This window comes from Glycine soja, chromosome 6, assembly GCF_004193775.1.
Source record: "Glycine soja cultivar W05 chromosome 6, ASM419377v2, whole genome shotgun sequence".
In the NCBI taxonomy this organism is placed as follows: domain Eukaryota; kingdom Viridiplantae; phylum Streptophyta; class Magnoliopsida; order Fabales; family Fabaceae; genus Glycine; species Glycine soja.
This window is the reverse complement of record NC_041007.1, coordinates 33310034-33333887: the sequence shown is the minus strand read 5'-3', so window position 1 is coordinate 33333887 and position 23854 is coordinate 33310034. Positions and strand designations below refer to the sequence as shown.

General features: G+C 33.8%; 1 protein-coding gene across 1 annotated transcript; it reads right to left on the bottom strand.

The window, feature by feature from the left end:
* Positions 1–8232: 8232 nt before the first annotated feature.
* Positions 8233–9069, bottom strand: LOC114416115 (pollen-specific leucine-rich repeat extensin-like protein 3). Its single transcript, XM_028380991.1, has one exon. The coding sequence runs from the start codon at positions 9067–9069 to the stop codon at positions 8233–8235; it is 837 nt and encodes a 278-aa protein (XP_028236792.1).
* Positions 9070–23854: the final 14785 nt, after the last annotated feature.

Below are 23854 nucleotides of genomic sequence, written 5' to 3'. Positions count from 1 at the left end.
TACATGAGAATTCAATGAGTTGGGAACAAGTACTGCATAATAAAACTTCACATAAGCATTTTGGTACATAAAACACAAGTCATACATATAATTTACTCATATAACAATAAATGTATATTGATGTTCTCCTCTGGGTGATACACCAACACACAACATACAAACATGATGATGCTAATAAAATTCTTAACATTATTTGACAATTAAATATGCACCAATTAGTAGTATCTATTTCCTTTGGGTATATAAATAAAACTAATGATACACACAAATCGCCTACAATTATATTCATTAATTATAATAACAACTAATCAACCTTTGGGCGATCCATAAATGCCTTATAACAATGAATTTTAATTACCCATAAACCAATAATCATTTAATTTAGCATCTATTATTCTATGAGTAATTGAAATAATCATTAATTTGGAATTAAATAACCTTACAAATTTGGCCACTTCGGTGACTAACAAATTCAACATACATTTAATTCCAACCAAATATATATGGCCTGCACATACTTATTGCTATTGACAATTCATAGCCATTTTATCAATTTCATTCTAGGCCATAAAATAACATTCACATTTATTTGTGTTTTGCATTCAAACACGTTCAAAGAAATATGTAGCATATATATATTTACTGCTACCAATAATTTCAAATCATTCATGTTAATTTAATTCTAAAACATAAACTTTCAATCCTTCAATAACATTCACCAATGACATTCGAGAAAAAAAGCAAATGGGATTGGAAATAGCAAACAAAGGTTGCAAATAGAAATTTCCAAAATATTCATTCTCCCTGCAACGAACTTACTAGCCGGCGTAGCCTTTTCAAAACATCCTAATTAAAAGTAACCCTACGTACCTACGTATGCCACACTACTTTGCTTTTCAAAAACATTGAAATTAAAAAAAAAAAATAGGCCTACAGGCATACCGCTACAAGAATATGTGCTTTCTCGATTCTGTTCCAAGACGAAACACAATTTGTAATGCCGCACAACTTTCTTAAGTTTTCAAATAATCTTTCTCCAAAAAAATTGGTATTCAACAATAATAAAATATTGTCAATAAAACAATACATGTAGCAGAAAATAAAATTCCTAAATTTCATAATTAGGGTTCATGCATAATTAGAAAAATAAATCATTATCGGAGAATCATAAATTACATAACACATGTTTTGATACCACATGTAACAACTTTAAGGGGTTTCCTAGATTATCAATTATAGAAAACCAACCGGATCTTGAAACCTATGATTCTCACAAAGGATAAATAAACACAAATAATGCGTACCTTTCTCCATTGGAAGACTTCTCTCCGGTGTACTTTGATTTCCTTGAAAGTGGAAAGAAATAAGATTTCACTTCTTTAAACCTTTCTTTTTTGTCTCTCTCCGTTTGTGATGATAATGGGTGAGAGAGAACACTTTTTTGTTAGAAAGAGGACCTTATTTCACATTAGTGGGTATTAACCCCCTTTTATAACCACTACTCCCATCAAGTAGCAGTTAGCCCTAGAAACTACCCCTATTAAGCCCAATTACAATTTAACCCTTACTCATTAATTATTTACTTATTAGTCCCTTCATAAGTCACATGTCTCTCACATGAGACATTAATTCTAACTTGTATCAAAGGACAACTATTAGGTCTTTTGCTTATGCATTGAATTGGAGTGTGGGCTCATTACATGGACACCTAAAGTCAAGAGACTTACGAAAACACTCAAATGCTATAAAACCTTCTTTGACTAAAGAAAATAAAATAGCTAGATTACGATTTTGCATATCCATGCTTGATAGTGCTATCGTACTACAAGATCCAACTTTTTGGCTGATGCATAACATCATTCACATTGATGAGGAATGGTTCTATATGACAAAAAAAAGTCTAACAATTATTATTTGTTATAGGATGAAAAAGATCCGACACACTTTTGTAAAAGCAAAAATTTCATTGTAAAGGTCATGTTTTTATTTGCCATAGCTCATCCAAAATTTGATGCACAAGCAAATTATCTCTTCTCTGAAAAAATTGGTATATTCCCTCTCATTACTCAAGAGCCAGCTAAAAGGAGTAGTATTAATAGGACTGCATGCACACTTGAGACCAAACTAATACAATCAGTTAAAAAAGAAGTTATCCGGACATTTTTAATTGAGAAAGTCTTACTGGCATCAAGGAAAATGGCCAAGAGAAGAATTTGGTTCTCCAATATTCATTCAACAAGACAATGCTAGAAAACACATTGATTCTCAAGATGAAGAATGTTGTCGAGTGGCATCACAAGATGGATTCGATATTTGTTTGATGCGTCAACCACCAAATTCTCTAGATTTAAATGTTTTAGATCTTGGTTTTTTCAATGCAATCCAATCCTTACAATATTAGGAGGCACCTAAATCTATTGATGAGCTAATATGTGTGATTCAGAGATCCTTTGAAGAATTTTCAACTACAAAGTCAAATCGCATATTTTTAATATTGTAATCTTGTATGATTGAAATTATGAAAGTAAGAGGTTCTAATAACTACAAGATTCCACATTTGAAGAAAGCGAAGTTAGAAAGTGAGAATCAATTGCCTACACAATTGAAATATGATCCTACACTAGTGCAAGATATTTTTTTATGTTTAGATTAATTTTCATTTTTATCATAGACATTTATTATATAAATTTAAATTTTTTAGTGTTCGGTCAATTTTATTTCAACCTTGCAATGTTGTGATTTTGTTCCAATGAATATTATAATTATGCTGCAATTTTGGTTCCAATGAATATTATAATTAGTATTAACGCATATCACGTGGATACTAAATTAGTAAAGAAAAAAAAACAAAAACAACTTGTTTGACTCGTTGTATTCCCATCTATCAAGCTAGCAAAATCTATTGCATTAAAAAAAAATCACTACTAAGAAATACAAAATGATTAATCCTCTAAAAAGACAAATTCTTATCAAGAGACTCTATAACACAAGCCATTCTTAAGTTATCTCTTTATATTTAATAAAACTTTGGAAGATAAATCTTCATCACATCCCTTACTTCCGCTTTAAGGCCCTTTTCATCTAAACTTTCATCATCATCATTGGGAAATTTGTTCAAATCAAATCCACAATCTACAAGAAGGTTTAAATCTATATCAAGTACTGGTTTTTGTTTTGATGTGACATCAATGGAGTCTTCATCTTCTGCATCTATTGAGTCTTCATCTTCTACATCTATTGAGTCTTGAACCACCTCTAAATCCATGGAATCTTGAACTATCTTTGAAAATATAGAGTCTTCATCATATTTTGTATCTATAAAATCTTTAACAATCTCAACATCAATGGAGTCTTGAACTATTTTTGAAAATTTAGAGTCTTCATCATCTTGTATATCATCACCTTGAACTATCTTCAAATCCATGGAATCTTTTAATATTTCTAAAAATATAGTGTCTTTGACATTCTTCATTGCTTTTGAAAGAAAAAACCTTCTCAATTTTTTTATAAAAATATGTCATTGTTTTGTGAGTAATCCACATCGAGACAAATTCACTTGTGCAAGTATTATGTACTCCAGGCTAAATATTGGAAATGTTAGTGTTAGTTGGAATCCTGTAATTAACACGTACTTTGAAATGGTAAATAAATGTGCCTTTGGAAACTAAAGTTATGAAAGTCAAGAATGACACTCTTAATAATGGTTAAGGGTATTCTTGAAAAAAATGTATTTAATACTTCATTGGTTTTCTAAAACAACTTATATTTTGAAATAAATTTTTATCTCTAAAACGACTTATATCTTGAAGCGGAGGGAGAATATCATTACTCTCTAAAAAAAAAGTTATATATCACCTTCGCAGTGAATCAATTTTAGCTATCAAAAAGCAATTCCATTTCATTGGACTTGAAACTTGATACATATGTTACTTCCTCTTCTTTTATCTTTATTTGTTTTTTGTCTTTTAATCAGTAAAACAAGAATCTTTTGACAACAGATACGTTTCCAACAACAATTATTTACTGTTGATCTATGTAATACCAAGTTTTTACAGCAACGTTTAATCAAATGTATTAACATCTATGTACAAAAAAAAAAAATCTAATTTAATAATTTGATTACTGAATCAATAATTACATGAGATGTTAAACTTATAATCTACTCATGCAACTACATATATTCGACATATAGTTATAAATTTTCATACTTTGAATTAAAATTAGATTAATGAACAAATCTCGAATATATATAAGATTTTTTTCAGTTTTATTTGTCTCTTTTTCTTTTTATAAGACTATTTTTAAGTTTTTTTTTATATTAATTATTTTTTATTCAAATACTCTTTATTATTCGACAATAATAAATGTTATATATTACTTTACACATTAATTAATTATAGTTGTGAAAGTAATTAAGTAGAAAGAGATATTATGAGTCCCAATAAACTTATAAGTAATTAATTTTAGTAAAATAATACAGATTATTTATAAAAAATAATACTACTAATCATATTAATTAACTTTGTTAAAGGGTGTGATTTAATTAAAAGACCCTTATACTATTTAGGAATGGAGGAAGTATTTAGTAGCTTTTTAAATATTATAAAGGTTGTTATTTCGATATGACTTGGAAATAGGTGATGCCGGTATAATTTATAAGTATATTAACTTTTAATTTTAAAAACAATAAGACGCGCTTCTAAAACTAAAAGAATTTCTCGAGGTGACATGATATGGCATGAGTATCAGTTTGATACATAAGATATGTTTATAAATTAATGATCTAATTACTTATTTTATCTTTCTAGTTGTACAAACTTTATATTTTAGTTCTTATATTTAAAAAAAACCATTCATTTTAATCTTTAATTACATTATTTTAACTCCTTTTAATCTTAATTTATACATACATACTGTTTTTAATCCTTTTTAATTCTCACATCCTAAACTTATAGGAGCTACTAAAATAAATGATTTTTAAATAAAGGGACTAAAACGTCATGTTTGTACAACTATAGAAATCATATAAATAATTAAACTTGGTGCGTAACTACAAATAATAAAGTGCTGTCAAAAAATAAATACAAGTAATACGTTGAATCAAGTGTATTTATGGCACTATTTAGTCTTAAAGGCATAGATAACGACTAAAAGGTTTTTTTTTTTTTTTTAACAAAGATAACTAAATGTTTGGATAAAGATAAATTATACTTTACTCTCTTGTAATTTTTATACTTATTGATAATTTATTATACTTTTTGTATCATTTAACTCTCTTACAGTTTGGGTTAAAATAAAATAACATTAAATTTCTTATTTGCTTAATTTAACTACAATTTTATGTTTATATTAACCACTATCTTATTTGAGGCTGTAGCAATTTTACTTTAACTAAAATTTTAGAAGGATTTAGTGATAAGAAAAAGATAAAAAAATAAAATGAGAAAAAAATGTGAAACTAAAACTATGTTTGACAATTTTTAACTTTTTTTATTAGTTAAAAAACTCATTTGATTGTATGGTAAATAATTTTTTTTATTAGATTCTTAGTAGTTTTTAGCATTTTTTAACTTTTTGTGAAGTAATATTTTTTAAAATGTTGGCTTCTAGCTTTTTACAATTTCCTTCTTTTTTATACTTGATGTATTTATCAATTCTTTTAATTACCTTTATCAAATAAATCAGGGTTTTATTGTCATTTAATATGGAATAATAGGTCATAGGTTTACTCTAGTTTATTTTATTTTTTATATTATATTTTGGATATTTTTATATTACATTCTTAATTTAATGATTATACTATTTACTTTATTAATTTAGTATTATAAATCAAGACATTGATAATGATATATGATATGTTTTTTTATTATTATATTTTACATTTTTATGCTACATTATTTATTTTTATCATTTTACCACTTATAATATTTAATTTATTATTTAAACACTATATTTTGTCTATTATTTTTTGAATAAGTTTATATTAGATGATTTATTTTAACTATTACACTAATTAGCATAATAAAAAGATAATGTCTACTTAATTTTATTTTCTTATATTATTTTAAACTTGATTAAAAATATTTTAAGAAATAATATAAGATTAATAATAGAATACTTAACAAAAAAAATTGTATAAAATAGTAGAATGTAGATATGTCCATTTTTGTCATTTTATACTTTTAAATAATTTTAACAGTTAATTTTATCGAACATTTTTAATTTAATAAACTAATTTTTCATTTTTCAACTACCAACTAACTTTTAATTTTTCAATTAATTTTAGCAACCATAGCCTGAAAATAAAATGTTTATTGTTTAACCAATTTTTAGTATTAATTACACAATTTTTCTAGTTCACTTAACCTAAATACATTAATTTGTATTAATTACTATGTATTGTAATTTTTTATCCTGTGCACATAGAATAAATATCGGGGGTTTATAATAACTCAATCATGCATCATGTTTAGTCAATTGAGTTAGACCCTTTAATAAACATATTTAAATTTAAAATAATATAGTTAGACTGAAATTTTCAAATCAAACGAAGGAAAATAAAATTAGGTGCATGCAACATGCTTCCGACCAATGATATCTTCTTCACCGCCCCTGGTTGCAAGAGAGACAAGATATAAGGACAAGAGATATATATCTCTTTCATAATCCCAAAGTGGGCTTTAAAACATGCCTCCACTACCTTAATAACTTAAAAATAATTGTGATCCTACCATGAATTCATGTTAAGGCAACTTAAATTTCAACATGAGATAGTGATGTTTTGGTTGACAAATTAAATAGGTAAGGTCGATGCAAATTCCCTTTAACATGTGAATTTATTTTTTTGTTGATTTAATTTAATTATTTTGTGGTAGCTAATGGTGATTGGTGTGTCTTCAGTGTTGGTACTGTGTGGTAATATTCCGATACTGTTGGAGCTTCCTTCGAGTTCCTAACCAAACAGTTAAATTGACATAAAAATAACACGAATGTTTAAGATTAAGAAACAGTGTTCTAGAAGTATACATTTTATACCATATTTGAAAGTTAATAATAATTTGACCGTCAAATCACATATCCTACGTATCTTCGGTGGAAAAAGAAAGTCTTAGACAAGTATGCTAGTTTCAAAAATAGATTCGCAGGAAGTATATAACTTGAATTTTAATGATCTAGAACGTACATGATCATAAGATAACTACCTTTTCAGAATAAAATGAGTTATAATTGAATATTATATCCAGTTTTATGCATTAGTTCTAAGCCTGTGCCATATTTTGCAAAACAATTCGTGACTTTTTCTCTTAAAAAGAATAAGACTAAGGCATAGCAAAATTTCACTACCATTGTAGGTCCTCTTCGAAATTCATAGTTGTGATATTTTATGTCTTGCATGATGTAACATCTAAGTTGTTACTATAACCATGTGTTTGGATGGGGATTTAAAATTTTTTAGGAAATTCAAATTCACAACATTTTGATTACCTTGATTTAAATTTCTTTCATTTTATAAATATGTTGTTTAGATGAGACAATTCAATTTCTTGTATTTCAAGGATTTTCTGCAAGTTTGAAGAATATATTACTGACATGAAGCGACATGCACGAGGAGGAGTTCAAGGCCTACGACACTCCCATTGAGAAGAAAGGGCTACGAGGTTTTGAATTAAATAAAGTTTATCTCTCTAGTCTTTTTTTATAAGGTTGATTTCATGTTCCAACACGTGAAATTAATGAAGATGCTTACTAATTTGCGAGGGTTTTAATTTGGTTAGGAAATTGTTACGTGCAGCGGCTTGGTTACAGACTTCGAGGGTCAGCTCCTCCAGAATAATAAGAAAGAGGAAGAAGATAAGCTGGCTTCGAGGCACCAGAACCTCCAGAGGAAGAAGAAGAAACAGAGAAGAAGAGATAATCTGTATATTTCTCATTCATTTCCTTGCTTGTTATTTAGATATATATATATATATATATATATATAGGCTTCCTAATAATAGAAAAGTTTTTGGAATGATCTGCAATAACAGAATTTGTTAGTGCTTGTCCCCTAAAGCAGACAACATCAAGCAAGGATATTCCTCGTGGTGCCTTCCTTTACTGAATGATCTCACCATTCTTCCTTTCTTTTGGGCTTTGCTTCCTCCTATACCCCTAGTTTGCTATTTTGACCCCTGCCCATGCTATTATCTTTCCTTCCCTAACACTCCCTGCCCCATCAAAAACACCTTGTCCTCAAGGTGTTGGGGTTACAACCATGGCTCCAAAATTTGAACCGGGATCCCAAATTAAAATGGGTAAAGGAATGAGGAAGTGAAGCTGAGTGCTGCAAAAGCGGAGCCATTCGGCAGCGTCGAAAGTAATGGCAGAGGGAAGGAAATGGTGGTCGAGCTTTGTGTCTGTGGCTATGGCGATGAACATGACGAAAGGGAATAAGCTGGGGTCGGAGAGGAGGATGTCGTGGCTGGGGAAGGATGCCTGGGGCTTGCTGTCAACCGGGAGGTGGACAACACCAATGGTAAGTGGAGCCGATAAAGGTACGGGGTGTTGCGGCATGAGTGTAGGCCATGGCGGCAGAGTTGGTATGGTCGTGGATGCTGTGAGCATGGGAGATTGAGTTGGCTGGAGCGGCGGGGGTGGCAGAGGTGGTGCCGGAAATGGCGGAGGTAGCGGTGGAGTCCACGGTCGAGGCAACGGCGGAGGCGACAGTGGAGGCAACGGCAGAGGCAGTAATGGTGTGAAACTAGGTGTTATGGGTGCGAAGCATGGGGACTGAGGAGGGTAGCGGTGGCCGGGTCGCCGAGGCAGTTGTAGGAGAAAGGCGTCCAGTCGGGCGTCTAGGCGGCGTGTAGCGGCATCAAGTTTGGCCAAGGCGACCTCGAGGCGATCCTCGGTGGCGGACGAAAATTCAAGGTGGTGTGGTGGTTGTTGTGTGGGATAGTGGAGGGTTCCGTATGACGAGTAGTGTGGTTGGTGGTAGGCAGCCATGGAAGCTCCGTATGGCGAGTGACAGCCATGGAAGGCAGTCATGGAAGCTTCGTATGGTGAGTGGCAGTCATGGAAGGTGGCCATGGGAGGTTAATGAAAGCACCAAATTGTTATGTGTCGCGGCTTGGTTACTGACTTCGAGGGTCAGCTCCTCCAGAATAATAAGGAAGAAGAAGAAGATGGCTTCGAGGCACCAGAACCTCCAGAGGAAAAAGAGGTAATCTGTATATTTCTCATTCATTTTCTTGCTTGTTATTTACATATATATATAGGCTTCCAAATAACAGAAAAGCTTCTAAAATGATATGCAATAACATAATTTGTTAGTGCTTGTCCCCTAAAGCAGACAACATCAAGCAAGGATATTCCTCGTGGTGCCTTCCTTTGCTGAACGATATCACCATTCTTCCTTTCTTTTGGGCTTTCCTTCCTCCTGTACCTCTGGTTTGCTATTTCGACCCCTGCCCCTGCTGTTATCTTTCCTTCCCTAATAGAAATGACACAAGTTAGACATAGAGAAATTAATGATTCAAACAGGACAAATATTGGGATTAGATCATGTTGATTTTCATCAACTTTTAATCAAAAAATAAGAAAAGCAAGAGTTTAGGTCACATTAGATCAGTTTGGAATTTATCAATCCAATAATGATTAAGTTAAAAGATTTTCTACTTGATCTAATAATAATGATACGTGGCATTTTATTCCATATTTTGCATATTAATTCATATATGTTTGCATTCATTTTGTGTTAATTAGGACTAGTTATGTATTTATTTTCTTTAAGTTTAATAACCTAAGACGTTTTTAGGTTTATTTTGTGTTTTTGTCCTTAGAAAGATGGATTAGTTAAAGAGATTGTCATGGATAGTTGGGATTCTATGTTTGGAGTGACTTTAATCTAGAGAACATGATGTACGCATAGCGTTTAGAGGATATAATGAGTTATAGACATCAAAATTACATGAGACTAGTGTCTAAATTTTAAGGACAAAATTATTTATAACTTTTGTAAATACACCAAGTTGAGAATCTTGTGTTCTAAATGAGATTTTGGTTGTGCAAGTGATGCATGCTACAATATTTGTTTTGCATTTGTTTATTGTGTTTTAATTGCAATAGGCTCGGGCCCTTTTTAGGTTTTTAGGGTTAAATAAACCTTTTAAAAATTTTTTTTGGTAAGTTTCTCACTAAGGGAAACCTTAGGAAGAAGCGATGACACAATGATCTTGAATTGATAGATTAATTGAGCATGAGTCTTGGTGTGTGTTAAGTCAAAAAACATTAATGCCTGGAAGATGAATAAGGAATTCTAATTATTTTGATCACATGCAAATAAATACAAATAATCACTATTAGAAAATATGTTTTTTACATTGGTTATTTATGACTTTCTACATTGGTTTTTAATCGATGTTAAAAGTATTATCGTTAACATCGATTTTAACATAAAATTGACAATATCGGCTATCTAAATAACCAATATTATATAATAAGAATTACATAAAAAAATGTATGAACGTTGACAGTTCACATCGCTTTTTATACAAAACCGATGTTAACTTGTACATTAACATTGATTTTCTATAAAAACCGATGTTAACTTATATGTTAACATCGGTTTTGTATAAAAAGCGATGTTAACTTCCAAACGTTAATATCAGCTTTTGTAAAAACCGATGTTAACATTTTTTATGTTAACAAAAACCGATGTTAACGTTTTTGGATATTAACATCGATTTTTTTATTAAAAAAAAATGATGTTGTTATTATGATTTTTTTTAAATACACTTTTTGTTTTTACAAAAAAATCCAAAATTTAACCTGTAAATTTCAAATTAGACCATACAGTACAACATATATCGTTTGCATTCTGCTTTCAAACAATTTTTAGTAGAAAGCTAGCTAGTAAACTATCAATTGTAAAAAATCAATTGATAACTATGAATAAATAATTTATTAATAATTATCAATAAAGAATATTCAATGTTAAAATGAAACAACAATTGTAAAAAAATGTAAAGCAAGCTAGTAAACTAACTAAGTAACCTAAAATTACATAGTTCCATGACATCCTAAGTTTGATTTCTAACTTTGAGATAATACTGTGCCCACTGGATGCGAAGCGCCTTCAATCTCTCTGCTTCCAATGGTGTAACATCATTAAAATACTGCATGATCAAATAAAACATAAGTTAATAATGTAATACCAATGATAAGAAAATCAACTTTGTTTGAAATAAACAATTACCGTTTCCCAATTATTCCTGAAAGTTCCTAAGATTATAGTGGACATCCAGTGCATCACATAATAGCCACACTCAGTGCTTCCTTTTTGTCTATTACACTACATACATAATGAAATAACTACAATTAGTGTGCACACACACAAAATATATATAAGTAGAAATTTTCTTTAAATTACTTACTTTAACAACAATCAACCTAGCACCATCCTTGTATTTAGGTTATGGAGTATCATCAAGTCCTTTCAAAGCACTGTTGAATACAAGGAACATTAAAATATTGATGTTGTTGAGTAATAGTAATGCAAATGTATTGAAAAACAACACTAACATGTTAATTATTCCTTTAAGGTAGTTGTCTGGCCTGTTATGCAAGGAACAAAACCAGACAACAAGATTGTGTCGACGTAGTTTCGTGCTCTTGACTTCCATTAAATGCTTTCTTCAATCGCCTGTAAGGGTGATGAGGTTTTAGAAAACGTCGATGCCTAGTGTAGACTGGTTTTCTACCATGTTTCAGTTGTATGTAGCTTGTGTCTTCTTCACAGATGGGGCATGCATGATGACCCTTAACATTGTAACCGCTCAAATTCCCATATGCTGGAAAGTCATTAATGGTACAAAAAAGCATTGCATGCATTAGAAAAGTCTCATTCCGAAACCCATCAAACACTAAAACCCCTCATCCCACAGCTTTCTCATGTCTTCAATCAACGGACTTAGATAAACATCAATGTCATTTCCTGGCTGTCTTGGGCCTGATATCACCATCGACAACATCATGTATTTTTGCTTCATGCACAACCGAGGAGGCAAATTTTAAATTACTAGTAGAACTGGCCATGAACTGTGTTGAGTGCTTAAATTGCCATATGGATTCATTCCATCACTGGCTAGTGCAAGCCTAAGATTTCTTAACTATTTGTCAAAATCTGGAAACAGACGATCTATCTTCTTCCACTGGGAGCAATCATCCGGATGACGGATCATTCCATCGCAGTTTCTGTCATTTGCATGCCATGTAAGGTCTTTAGCATCGTCTCCATTAGCAAAAAGACGCTTAAACCTTGGAACAATCGACAGATACCACAACACCTTCGCTGGGGGGCCCTTCTTTGAGTTTTCATCACTACTACACTCCTCATCATCCTTAACTTTGTACCGTGATACCCCACTCCTAGGGCATTTTGAAATTTCTTCAAATTCATGTCTGTACAGTATGCAATCATTGGGGCAAGCATGAATCTTCTGATACTCCATACCCATTGGACACACTATCTTCTTGGCCTAATAGTAACTTTTAGGCAACATGTTTTCCTCTGGAAGCATATCGTGCACTACTTGAAGCAGTGAACTAAAGCTTGTCACTCCACCCATATCTGGCCTTCACATTAACCACACTTAACACCTTCGACAACAACATTAATGAATTGTTGCACCCTGGATGCAAAGGCTTCTTTGAATCACTTTGTAATTTATCATACATAAGGGCATGTGCTAGCTGAAAAGACTCTTGTCCAAGGTCACGAATCATATCTTCCAAGCGATCTCCCATTTCTACATCAAATGGTTCAGATTAGGCCCACTCTGCATGTTTGTCATTTCACCATGTCATATCCACGTCGTGTAATTCCTCTTAATTCCATCATACAACAGATGGTCCTGTATGTCATCGACTTTTTGCCGTCTCCCGTTCAAACAATTTATGCACGGACAAAAAAACTTCTTGTTTTCATCCGGTCGACTTCTTTCTAAAGCAAATTGTAGGAGCTGTTCCATGCCTTCCTCATACACAGGGCTCAAGTGACTTTCATTCATCCAACTTCGATTCATCTAAAAAATAACTCCTTCATATTCTGAAACTCATTCAATGCATGATATCTCACTTTTTCATTTAAGGTGTGGCCCTATCCCATTCAGGAAGACACATTTTTATGGTACATTCATGCGTCAAGGTTAATCTTATTTTGTTAAATTTGATGAAATTTCGGCAGCATTTGACATTGGTCTCCAAGTACACGACATGAAATCGGTGACATTAATTCGCCGACAATCAAGTATGCACTTAGAGAACAACTAGAAATGCATTGTACCGTAATTTTATCAAATTAAACAAAATAATGTTAACCTTAACAGATGAATGTACCATAAAAATGTGAGTCTCCCCAAACTGTCCAAACGGACAATTCAAGATTCAATACAATGATTAATGCAAACTTTCCGAAAGAATTATTGTATTCAATCTCAAATGGGAATTTAAGGTTCACTCATTATAAACAAAAGTTGAATCTAATGCAAAGCACATTAATGACATACAAATTGAATATAGCGAGATATAACACAACACAACAGATCGGGAAGAAGCCTAACCAAACAAGAAAGCAATGACTATCGAGTTAGGGCAACAAACGGTGGAGCTATCCACCCTCGTCACACGTGCCGCTAACGATAAGTCCTCCGATTTGTTAGCGTCGCTAACATATCAGTGGACTTATCGTTGGCAGTGCATGTGACGAGGGTGGATAGCTCCACCGTCTGTTGCCCTAACTCAACAGCCATTGCTTTCTTGTTTGGTTAAGGTTATTCCCGATCTACTGTGTTGTCTTATATCTCAAAAGAGAAACTAGTTAACTAATCGAAACCATCGATTGATAATATATATATATATATATATATATATATATATATATATATATATATATATATATATATATATATATATAAGTCCGTACGTACGTACCTGCAATTGCTATAATCAAAGACCTTCCACAGCAACGGGAATTAGCAGTAACAAATGATAACATGGAAAAATGTAAACTCAACAAAATTTAATGATTTATCTCACAAATTGCCAAGTAGTTAGTTACTTACCAACTGCATTTTGTCTTTTTTTAAAAAAATTTAAATAGTCTGTATTTAGTTATAAAGAGAAAGTAGTTAAATAATTGCTTAATGCATGTTTCTTAAGTTGCAGCCCCTAACATAAGTTTTGTTGTTTCATTGTCGGGGGCATGAATTGAGTGATTTGGGTGGTAGGGAGGTTGCAGCCCCAGGGACAGTACTGTTGATTCTTGTCAAACCATAAGGGGCATGATTATGCTTGCTTTTTGCTTGTTGGGTATATCTAAATATAATAATATATAACAAAATTCTCATCAAGCCATGTACTAATTGCTACTGAATTGCAGAATTGATATAACATTTTGTAAAGGTTACAATCTGTTTCTCCTGAAAGTTGTACTGGTAAATCAGGTGGTACAACTCAAATGAGTTTTGAGTGTATTAAAGGGATTAGGTTAGCTACTTCAACAACCAACGATGCTAACAACAATTGTAAAATTAAGTCATCTGATGCACTCCCAAGAAGTGGACTAAGAACTAAGGTAGCTGACATGCAGATTAGTGAAGCAGGCTTTGTTAACACTACACATGATATGTTGAAATCAAGGCGTGTTGAAGTTCCAAATGAGGTAAGCTGCTGAACTAGTGGAGGAACCTTTGGAAGTTGTTTGGTTCATGTGAAGTTCCTTAATTAGAAGTTGGTGATACATTTCAGAATGGAGTTGTCAATGGGGACAAAGCTCAGGATCTGGCTTTAGATTGCTTGGAAAATGCAGAAACTGAATGTACTAACAGCCTGCCAAACTATGAAGAGGGTGACATTGATATGGATCAGCGACTAGACAAAGCATGTAATTTCATCATAAGGGCTGGATGTTCAGATTATATACCAAATGCCAACATGTAATTTACATGCAGCACCTTTTATTTCCCAAATTATACTAGAGTTTGTTTACGCTACTTTCATATGTGATATGTCTAGTCTTGGCTCTTGTTTCCCATGCATAATCTCATTTAAAATAAACACAAACAAGAATCATAATAGGTAATCTTGGCTCTCTTAGTTGAAACCATATTCTCCTAATGTAAATTGAAGTTTTCATTTAATTTGTTAATTGCACTACATACCCTGAACATTTTATTAAGTTGTATTAACAAAATGTGTGATCTACATAGCTTGTAAAGGAGCTATACTCATTTTTATTATCAGTGATGGATATAAAACAACTGGCCATATTTAGCCATACAAGAAAAGGATAATTAAGCATAACCACGTCACTTCATTTGGTGGTATGAGCAAACGGTGTTACTGATTAATTAATGGTTGTAGTCATAAAACTCATCAAAATATTTATCACATTATGGAACAATTGAAATGCACAAAAAGATCAATAGCAAGAAAAAGAAGAAGCTACAACAAATATAGGAATGTTATTAAACAAAAATCAGTAATTGACTAATAAACTTTATTACTCAATATGTAATTTAATAGGAATTGCAGCAGAAGGCAATTCTAAGTTCCGAAGAGCTAAAGCAGGCACTATTTCTGTTTGCTAAATCAACTACCTATCATGTGGAACCCAAAACAATCAATTAATTAAAAGTCAAACATTCTGTCCCAGAGTCAATAATAACTACACTATCTATTAGTGGCAGAATTTGCTTCCACCACTTATATAAACTGTGATTATTTTATTTTCTTTCATTTTCTCTTCACATCCTAACAAGCATTAACATGGATATGAGGGAAATGAGGAGAACAATAGATATTATATTCCTATTCTTATATTTTTGTTTAAGCCAAAAAGCTCCGTAATTTGATTTTTCTTAAGCTCTTCCGATCATGCATAAAATTTAAATTATGCTTTTCTTTTATACATATTGAATAAAAGTTAAGCTTGGAACTTTATCAATAGAAGAACTCAGGTGTATTATGCAATTATGAGTTGGTTGAGATTTCTGATAATGTGGAATTCCCTTCCACACTTGTGATTCCCCCCGATTTCAAATGAGCTTCAAATTACAGAAAGAAATAACATAGCAGAGATATGCAGTGTATAAAAAATTGTTGGCTTGGCTAATTGACTTTCATCACAGCTCTAGGTCCTTTGTATAATTCAATTACCACCAAATTACCTTAAAATAAGAGTTGTGACACCTCCCCTCACAGAAAGAATTATTCTTATTATCCCATTTTGCAATTTGATGATCATATGCTGTTGTCAAGTACAGAGGGCCCGCGATCACAATCTGGCTGCCATATATGGCAAGAGACTATTCAACAAGTGAAAAAAGGATGCAATGAAATTCAAGAAATTATCTGATCAATTGCGGACTCAAGATTTGCTAGATGAAAATCACTCCAAAATATGTTATGGGATAGTTGTGTATTAAAGTTTTACACTTGTTATGAAATGGCTCAATGGATAAACGATATATAGAAGATTTGCTCGCATACTTACTGTTTTAAAGCCATGTACTAAACTATTTGTTTTGAAAGACTAAACTATTTGTTTTGTCCTTTTAATAAGAAAGAGTGAACTGTGGATTGGGTTTCAAATTCAATTTTAAAAAGTAACTCAGTCGAATCCAAATTAAATTTATATGTGCATATATACTTTTTCACACAAATTTTATCTCCATTTTCTCGATACTCTATATCTTTCTAATCAGTTTTCTGTGGAATCAAGTGAAAAACACTACTATTCTTTCTACTTTCTATGGTATCCATGTACAATACTTGACTGTATAGGGGTGCAAACATGTTTATATGTTGACAAAATAGCATAGTTTTGCCACTATAGGACATGCAGTTCAGGTTATCTAGATTCAACAAGGTTTAGCCAATATGGAATGTTGAACCAAATGCCTCACATAACACAAAGTTTAGCCAACTACATATCACAATAACAGAACAAACCCATGACCCATGCTATACTACCATAGGTTTAGTCAAATGTTACAGACTAAATAAATAATTTTACCTGCAATGTTCCTTCTGCGGATGAAAGAAATAGCAACTACAACTCCTAAACCTGCATTAGAGAATGATTTAGTTGAAATCAGTGGATAATTAAGAATATATCCAGAATTTCTAAAGGAGCATATAATTAAGACAATATGGGTATAATACCACTACAAGCTTAACTACCAGTTCTATTGTTGGATCAAGTGGCCTCGAAATAATTAAGAAGGGGGAGTTGAATTAATTATGAGCATGTCTTGACTAATTAAAAATTTATCCTTCTTAATGTTACTAGATTCAAGTAGGTTTTACTACTAAGTTATGTGAAAGTAAAGAACATAAGCAATAACTTAGACAAAAGTAAAGAGAAAATAAAAAGTACACAGCGAAAAGATAAAGAGTGTAGGGAAGAAGAAGACAAACACAAGATTTATACTGGTTCGGTAACAACCCGTGCCTACATCCAGTCCCCAAGAAACCACCGATTCTTGAGATTTCCAATAACCTTGTAAAATCCTTTACAAGCAAAGATCTACAAGGGATGTACCCTCCCTTGTTCTCTTTGAACAACCAAGTGGATGTACCCTCCACTTGAACTGATCCACAAGAGATGTACCCTCTCTTGTTCTCAGTATAACAACCCAAGTAGATGTACCATCTACTTGTACCACAAAGGATGTACCCTCCAATGTGTTAAGACAAAGAATTCTTAGGCGGTTAGTCCCTTGAATCTTTGTAAGGGGAAACAAAAGATATCTCAGGCGGTTAGTCCTTTGAAATCTTTTGTTTAAAGGGAAGAGGAAGAATCAAAAGAATTCTCAGGCGGTTAGTCCTTTGAATCTTTTGGCAAGAGGGAGAAGGAAGAATCAAAAGAATTCTCAAGTGGTTAGTCCTTTGAATCTTTTGGCAAGAGGGAGAAGGAAAAAAAAGATATCACACTTTTGTTTTCTGCAGAATTTCCACTTGTAGAAAAACAAAGTTTTGAAAACAAAGTTTAGAAAGCTTTTTGGCAAAGAAAAAGAAATGGGCAATGGTTAGGGAAATATTGTGAAAAAGGATTGTTGGGAAGGATATCATATATTTTGAACATGTGCCAAAGCCATGCTTTTATAGACTCTTCATGTCTGGTCAAAGAAACCATTGGAAGAGTTATGACTTTTGAGAAAACCATGTTAAGAGTTATAACTCTTAACTTTTTCTTTAAAACTATTCACTGGTAATCGATTACCACAAAGGTGTAATCGATTACACAATGTATTTTATGAAAAGTTGTGACTCTTCACAATTGGATTTGAATTCCAACGTTCAGATTCACTTGTAATCGATTACTAATATAGTGTAATCGATTACACTATTTGAAAATCATTTTGGAACGTTATAAATCATTTGAAAAACATTTTGAAAAGAAAACTGGTCACTGGTAATCGATTGCTGATAACTGGTAATTGATTACCAGAGAGTAATCACTCTGGTAACTTAGAAAATTTGAGAAAATTCTTTTGTAAAACAAAACTGTGTTATTTGGTTTTTGAAAAATTATTTTAATACGTATCCTATATGAAGTCTTGACTTGTTGCTTCATGATTTCTTCTCTTGAATCTTGGATTGGATTCTTGATGCTTGATCTTGAAGTCTTGAATCAATCTTGAATCAATCACTTGGGATTTTGGCATCATCAAAATTTCTTGGTTCATCATCATGAAGCTTGCTTCTACATCTACTGTTGTTGTAGTATATGGTTTCCCTCCCTCATAGTACAAGTTGTCTCACTGGAAACACTAGTAGACTTAGTAGCTAAGATGCTGGGTGAGGGATACATATCAGGCACTCAAGTATATCAACTACAACATATCATGGGCACCACAAACTATGACAAACAGTATTGATACTAATAGGAAGGAAGTCTAACTGAATGCAATATAATCATACCAATGTCCTAGGAAAGACTAACTAAATGCTTGATTGATTGTTTACTCTCAAAATGAGGTAGCTACTTAAAATGTTAGGGGTCTGATGGTTTAGTCCAAATTCCAAAATGTTTTCTGCATTTTGCTAAATTCTTTTCAAGATATGCTGGCAAATTGGGTAAGGACCCTGCATCATGTGATCAGTAGTACTGCTTTATGCAAATTTAAGTATTTGGATAGTGGTCAGCATGTAGCATAGAGAGAACTTCATCCATGTAATATAATTGCTTTTATCCACTAATAAAATCTTTGGTCTTGTAGTAAGGGAAGAATTATTAATAATTGGTCCTTGCACAACTTATTCTGGCATTGCAACAAAAAATTACTTCCTATCATATATTAGTACTACAAACATTTTTTTGGCAATTGAGTACACTAGCCTAGGTTTTAGTGCTTTGTACCCATGCCATGTCATTAATTTTAGTTCTAATTACGAGTATACAGTCCATGTCTAGTACAAAGACTTCTGTCCACTCTAATTAAGTGTAAATTCTCTTTAGATTGTAATATTGTTAAAGTTTCTCAAGAGATTCTAACTAAAGATTGAGGATGTGCTCAAGATAATATCTTATGCAAGTGTTATCTGCCTTGTGGTTTAAAAGAGTGAGATATTCTCTGTGATATGCCAATATGCATCTCATCTTGCTCTTGAAGTTTGGTTGTCCGATTTAATAGAAAATTGCATCATAAAATGTTTCTTTGATTTCCTCATGTATAAAATACTACACCTATGCGTGCTTCTTTATGTTGTTTAAGGAGGTTGCCAAATGGCTAAACTTGACTAGATAAAACCTGGCAAGTTCTACTTTGTTTGGTTTTGCAATAGATAGCAAAGCATTTGGCAGGTAATTTGGTTTGACTTCCAAAGTTTTTCTTGAGGTCGTTACTAGAGGTTGTTTAATGTCCGTATGGTTGACAATATTGATACAAAATTTAGTGCATTTGGTTGTTAAGATTACAGAGCATAAGATTCTCAAATATTTTTTTTATTCACTTTATAAGAGTTTTACTGTAGTGGTATGTATTACATTATGTAATTATTAAACTGTATTTGATATTTTGATGTAGATTCATCTATTACAATTCACAAGATTGGTTTGGTCAACACACTCATTTCTGGCATTTGATAGCTTTCTAGATATGTTGATTCTTTTCATATCCCTCTGTCTTTTTTTTTATCTTTGTTTCTGGGTTTTCTTTCTTTCTTTTTTCTTTCTTGTGGTCAAACCTATGGTCCCAGTCTTGAAATTCTGATACTGGGGACAGATGTCGTACAGGATGTCACGACATCGCGCTTCAGAACATGCAGATTGTGTTTGACTGTCTGAACAGATTAAACAGGTAAATAACACAAGAGAATTGTTAACCCAGTTCAGTGCAACCTCACCTACATCTGGGGGCTACCAAGCCAGGGAGGAAATCCACTAAAATAGTGTTAGTTCGAAGATCTAACAGCCACTGTTTACAACCTTCTCACCTAACCACTACCCGTGCGACCTCTACCTAAGAGCCACTCTTAGATATGAGAACCCCGCTCACTCCCTCTCAATCACACTCCCGTGTTTACAATCAAATCAAAAACACACCAGAGATTGCTCTCTGAACAATAGAGATCAACTCTACACACTAGAGATCAACTCTACACACAAGAGATCAACTCTACACACTCAGGTCCAACACTTGATGTTAGGGTACCATCAAGGTGGCTCACAAAAGACTCAAGTCCCAAAACTCACAAAATAACTCTTCAATCCCGGACTTGGTACAGAACTCGTGCAGCCTCCGTGTTTATATAGCAGTGAGCGTATCTGGGCTGCAACTTCTTGTGCTGGATGAGATCTATCATTCTTCTGAAAAATCTGCACTTAAAGATCTAAAAGATACAGTTTGATCTTTTAGTTTTTATCTTTAATCTTTAATCCCTGAACGAACTCTTCTAGTTTGTAATTCGAACTTTAATTATCTTTTAATTCGTTCCTAAAGATAGATCATCTAATCTCTTGCTAACTACACAATAATCTGTTAAAGATATAACAGATTTATATGTCCAGTATTTTCGGGCCTGATGTCCTGGACATCGTATCCGACATCGTGGATCCTGCAGCTTCAATGCTTTTAGCAACTCCAGTATTTTCGGGCAGGATGTCCTGGACATTGTATCCGACATCGTGGATCCTGCAGCTTCAATGCTTTTAGCAATTCCAGTATTTTCAGGCAGGATGTCCTGGACATTGTATCTGACATCGTGAATCCTGCAGCTTCAATTCTTCATTTGACATTTCATCTTGCCTTGTGCATTGTGCAGCCCGATCTTATTCTTTGACATAACGTTGGACATCATGTGCAGCAACTCCAGCTTTCCTTCATTGTCTAAGTGCTTATGTTTTAACAAAATCTTAGCCAATCTTTTCAAAACTCAGTAGAGCTAAGCACTAACAATCTCCCCCTTTGGCAAATTTTGTCTAAAACATACTTAGACACTTCCTGAGCAGGTACGAGCAGTTATGCAAGTGGGATCAGCAACTTTCATTATCAGAGTAATCAAGCACAGCGGAAATTCTGCAAGTTGCAAATCTACAAGTCTTCTCTAGGATGTCAAGACATCTCACGTGACATCAGCTTTCTGCTCCCCCTGTCTCAATGCTCTTTCACTGCAGCATCTTCTATCAGCTACTAGTCTTTTCAGGATGTCAAGACATCTCATGTGACATCACCATTCTGCTCCCCCTGTCTCCATGCTCTTACTGCAGCATCTTCTATCAGCTAGTAGCTTACACCAGTCATCATCAGCAGCAGTCTCCCCCTCAAAGTCATATACATACAACTCCCCCTCAAAATCATGAATCATGCATACATCGTATCCTACTGCCATACATCGTATCAATCATGCATGCATACATCGTATCCTACTTCAAAATCATGCATAATACATACATACTACTACTCCCCCTTTTTAGACATAAATTTGGCAAAAGTAGAATGCATGAAATTAATGTGCAAATATTACAGACCAATAACAATCTATTGTTCAAAGGGACATGCCCTTATAGCTAGTAAAAGTAAAAGGCAAAAGTAAATGTCTGATGGTCATGGGGTGGCTTCAGAATCATCATCTGATTCAGTATCCTCTGCTGCATCTTCCTCTTCCTCAGCAGCTTCTTCTTCTTCCTCGGCTGCTTCTACCTCTTCCTCAACTGCTTCATCTTCTTGCTCAGCTGCTTCTCCATCATCAATGCCACTTTCTGAGAGCCTTTTGGTCAGCCGTTCCAGCTCCATCTTCTTCTCTGTGGTGGCTTTGATGGTTGCTTCCAGCACCTTGCATGTGTCCTTGAGTTCAGCAATCAGAGCATCCTTGGACACAGCACCTGAAGCAGCAGCTTTCCCTGATGTCGAGACAATGTCTGGGACATGTGTCCCCTCAAACAATTTGTAATGCAGGGATAAAGGAGATTCTCTCTTCATCACAGAGTCAGTGTAGTTTAAAATATTGGGATGTTGACTTAACATAATGCCACACAATACAGTTGGGAAGGCAATGGGTAATTTGACAGCAAATGATTCTGAATGCTTAACAGTTTGATCAAAAATATAGTTTCCAAAATTAAATTTGGACTTGGTTCCAACAGCATACAGAAATTTACCCAAACCTGTGGCAACAGTGGAAGTATGATTGGTGGGTACCCAGTTTGCAGCTCCAATCCTGTGCAGGATTGCATATTTCACACTAAGCTTCCCTGCAGACAGCTTCCCTTTCTTTGGCCAATGCTGGACTTGTTTGGCAGTGATTTCCTTGGCAATTTGATGTTCAGAGACAGCAATATCGACCACTCCATCTGTTGGTCTGTCCAGGTATTTGTTGATCACAGCAGGGGAGAATCTAACACATTTTCCTCTGACAAACACTCTTTGATACTCATCACTCTTTCTGTTTGTTATGTTAGAGGGAATGTTGACAATGAATTCCTTGACTAGACTCTCATAGCAGTCTCCCAACTTGGTGACTGTTTTCAGCAGTCCAGCAGCCTTGATGAGGTCCATTATCTCCTTGCAATCCAAGGCATCTCTTCCCAGTTCTCTTTCAACCGCAAGTCTGCGTTGATACACATATTTCCACTTTTCAACATTGCCAATGGAGTGGAAAGAGATGTTGTCCAATGGTGCATCAGGAACATTTCCAGGCACCTTTCTCCCAGATTTCTTGGCCCTCTTTGATGTCGAGACATCTAGTTCGACATCATCATCAGAATCGGATGAGGAAATTTCTTTCCTCTTCTTGGAGGGGATTGCAACCTTGCTCCTTCTGGATTTGGTAGGAGTGATTGGAGTGCTCTTCTTCTGGGCCATAGTTTTGATTCGTCCAGACCTCTTAATGGGGGTTTTTCCCTTTCTGCTTTGAAGTCTTTCTGCAATGCCAGGTGCCAACTTGTTTGCAATGGGTTCCTCATCAGATTCTACTTCCTCTAGGTCAATGAGGTCACCTGGAGCAGGTTCTGGTGCCCGTGGTGCAGGGGTCTCCTCTGAGGCTTGATCCTCTTCTTCTGTTGATTCCTCTTCACTGGGTGAAGGGAGGGCTTCAGCATTTGGAGCGGAAGATGTTGGAACATCTTTATCAATATCAGGAACAGCAACATCTGGGGTGGAAGATGTTGGAACATCTTTCTCAGCATCAGGAACAGAGGCGTCTTTCAAAATGCTACTCACAATACTGCGGATCTTCTTATCCATCTCCGGGTCTACTTCCCTAGGACTTGTTGCAATGCTAGGGTTTTCAGAAATCTTCACTCCCTGTTGTCGTTTGGGAACCAGTTTTTCAGGAACAGGGGCTTGACCAGGAATCATCTGTATGGGCT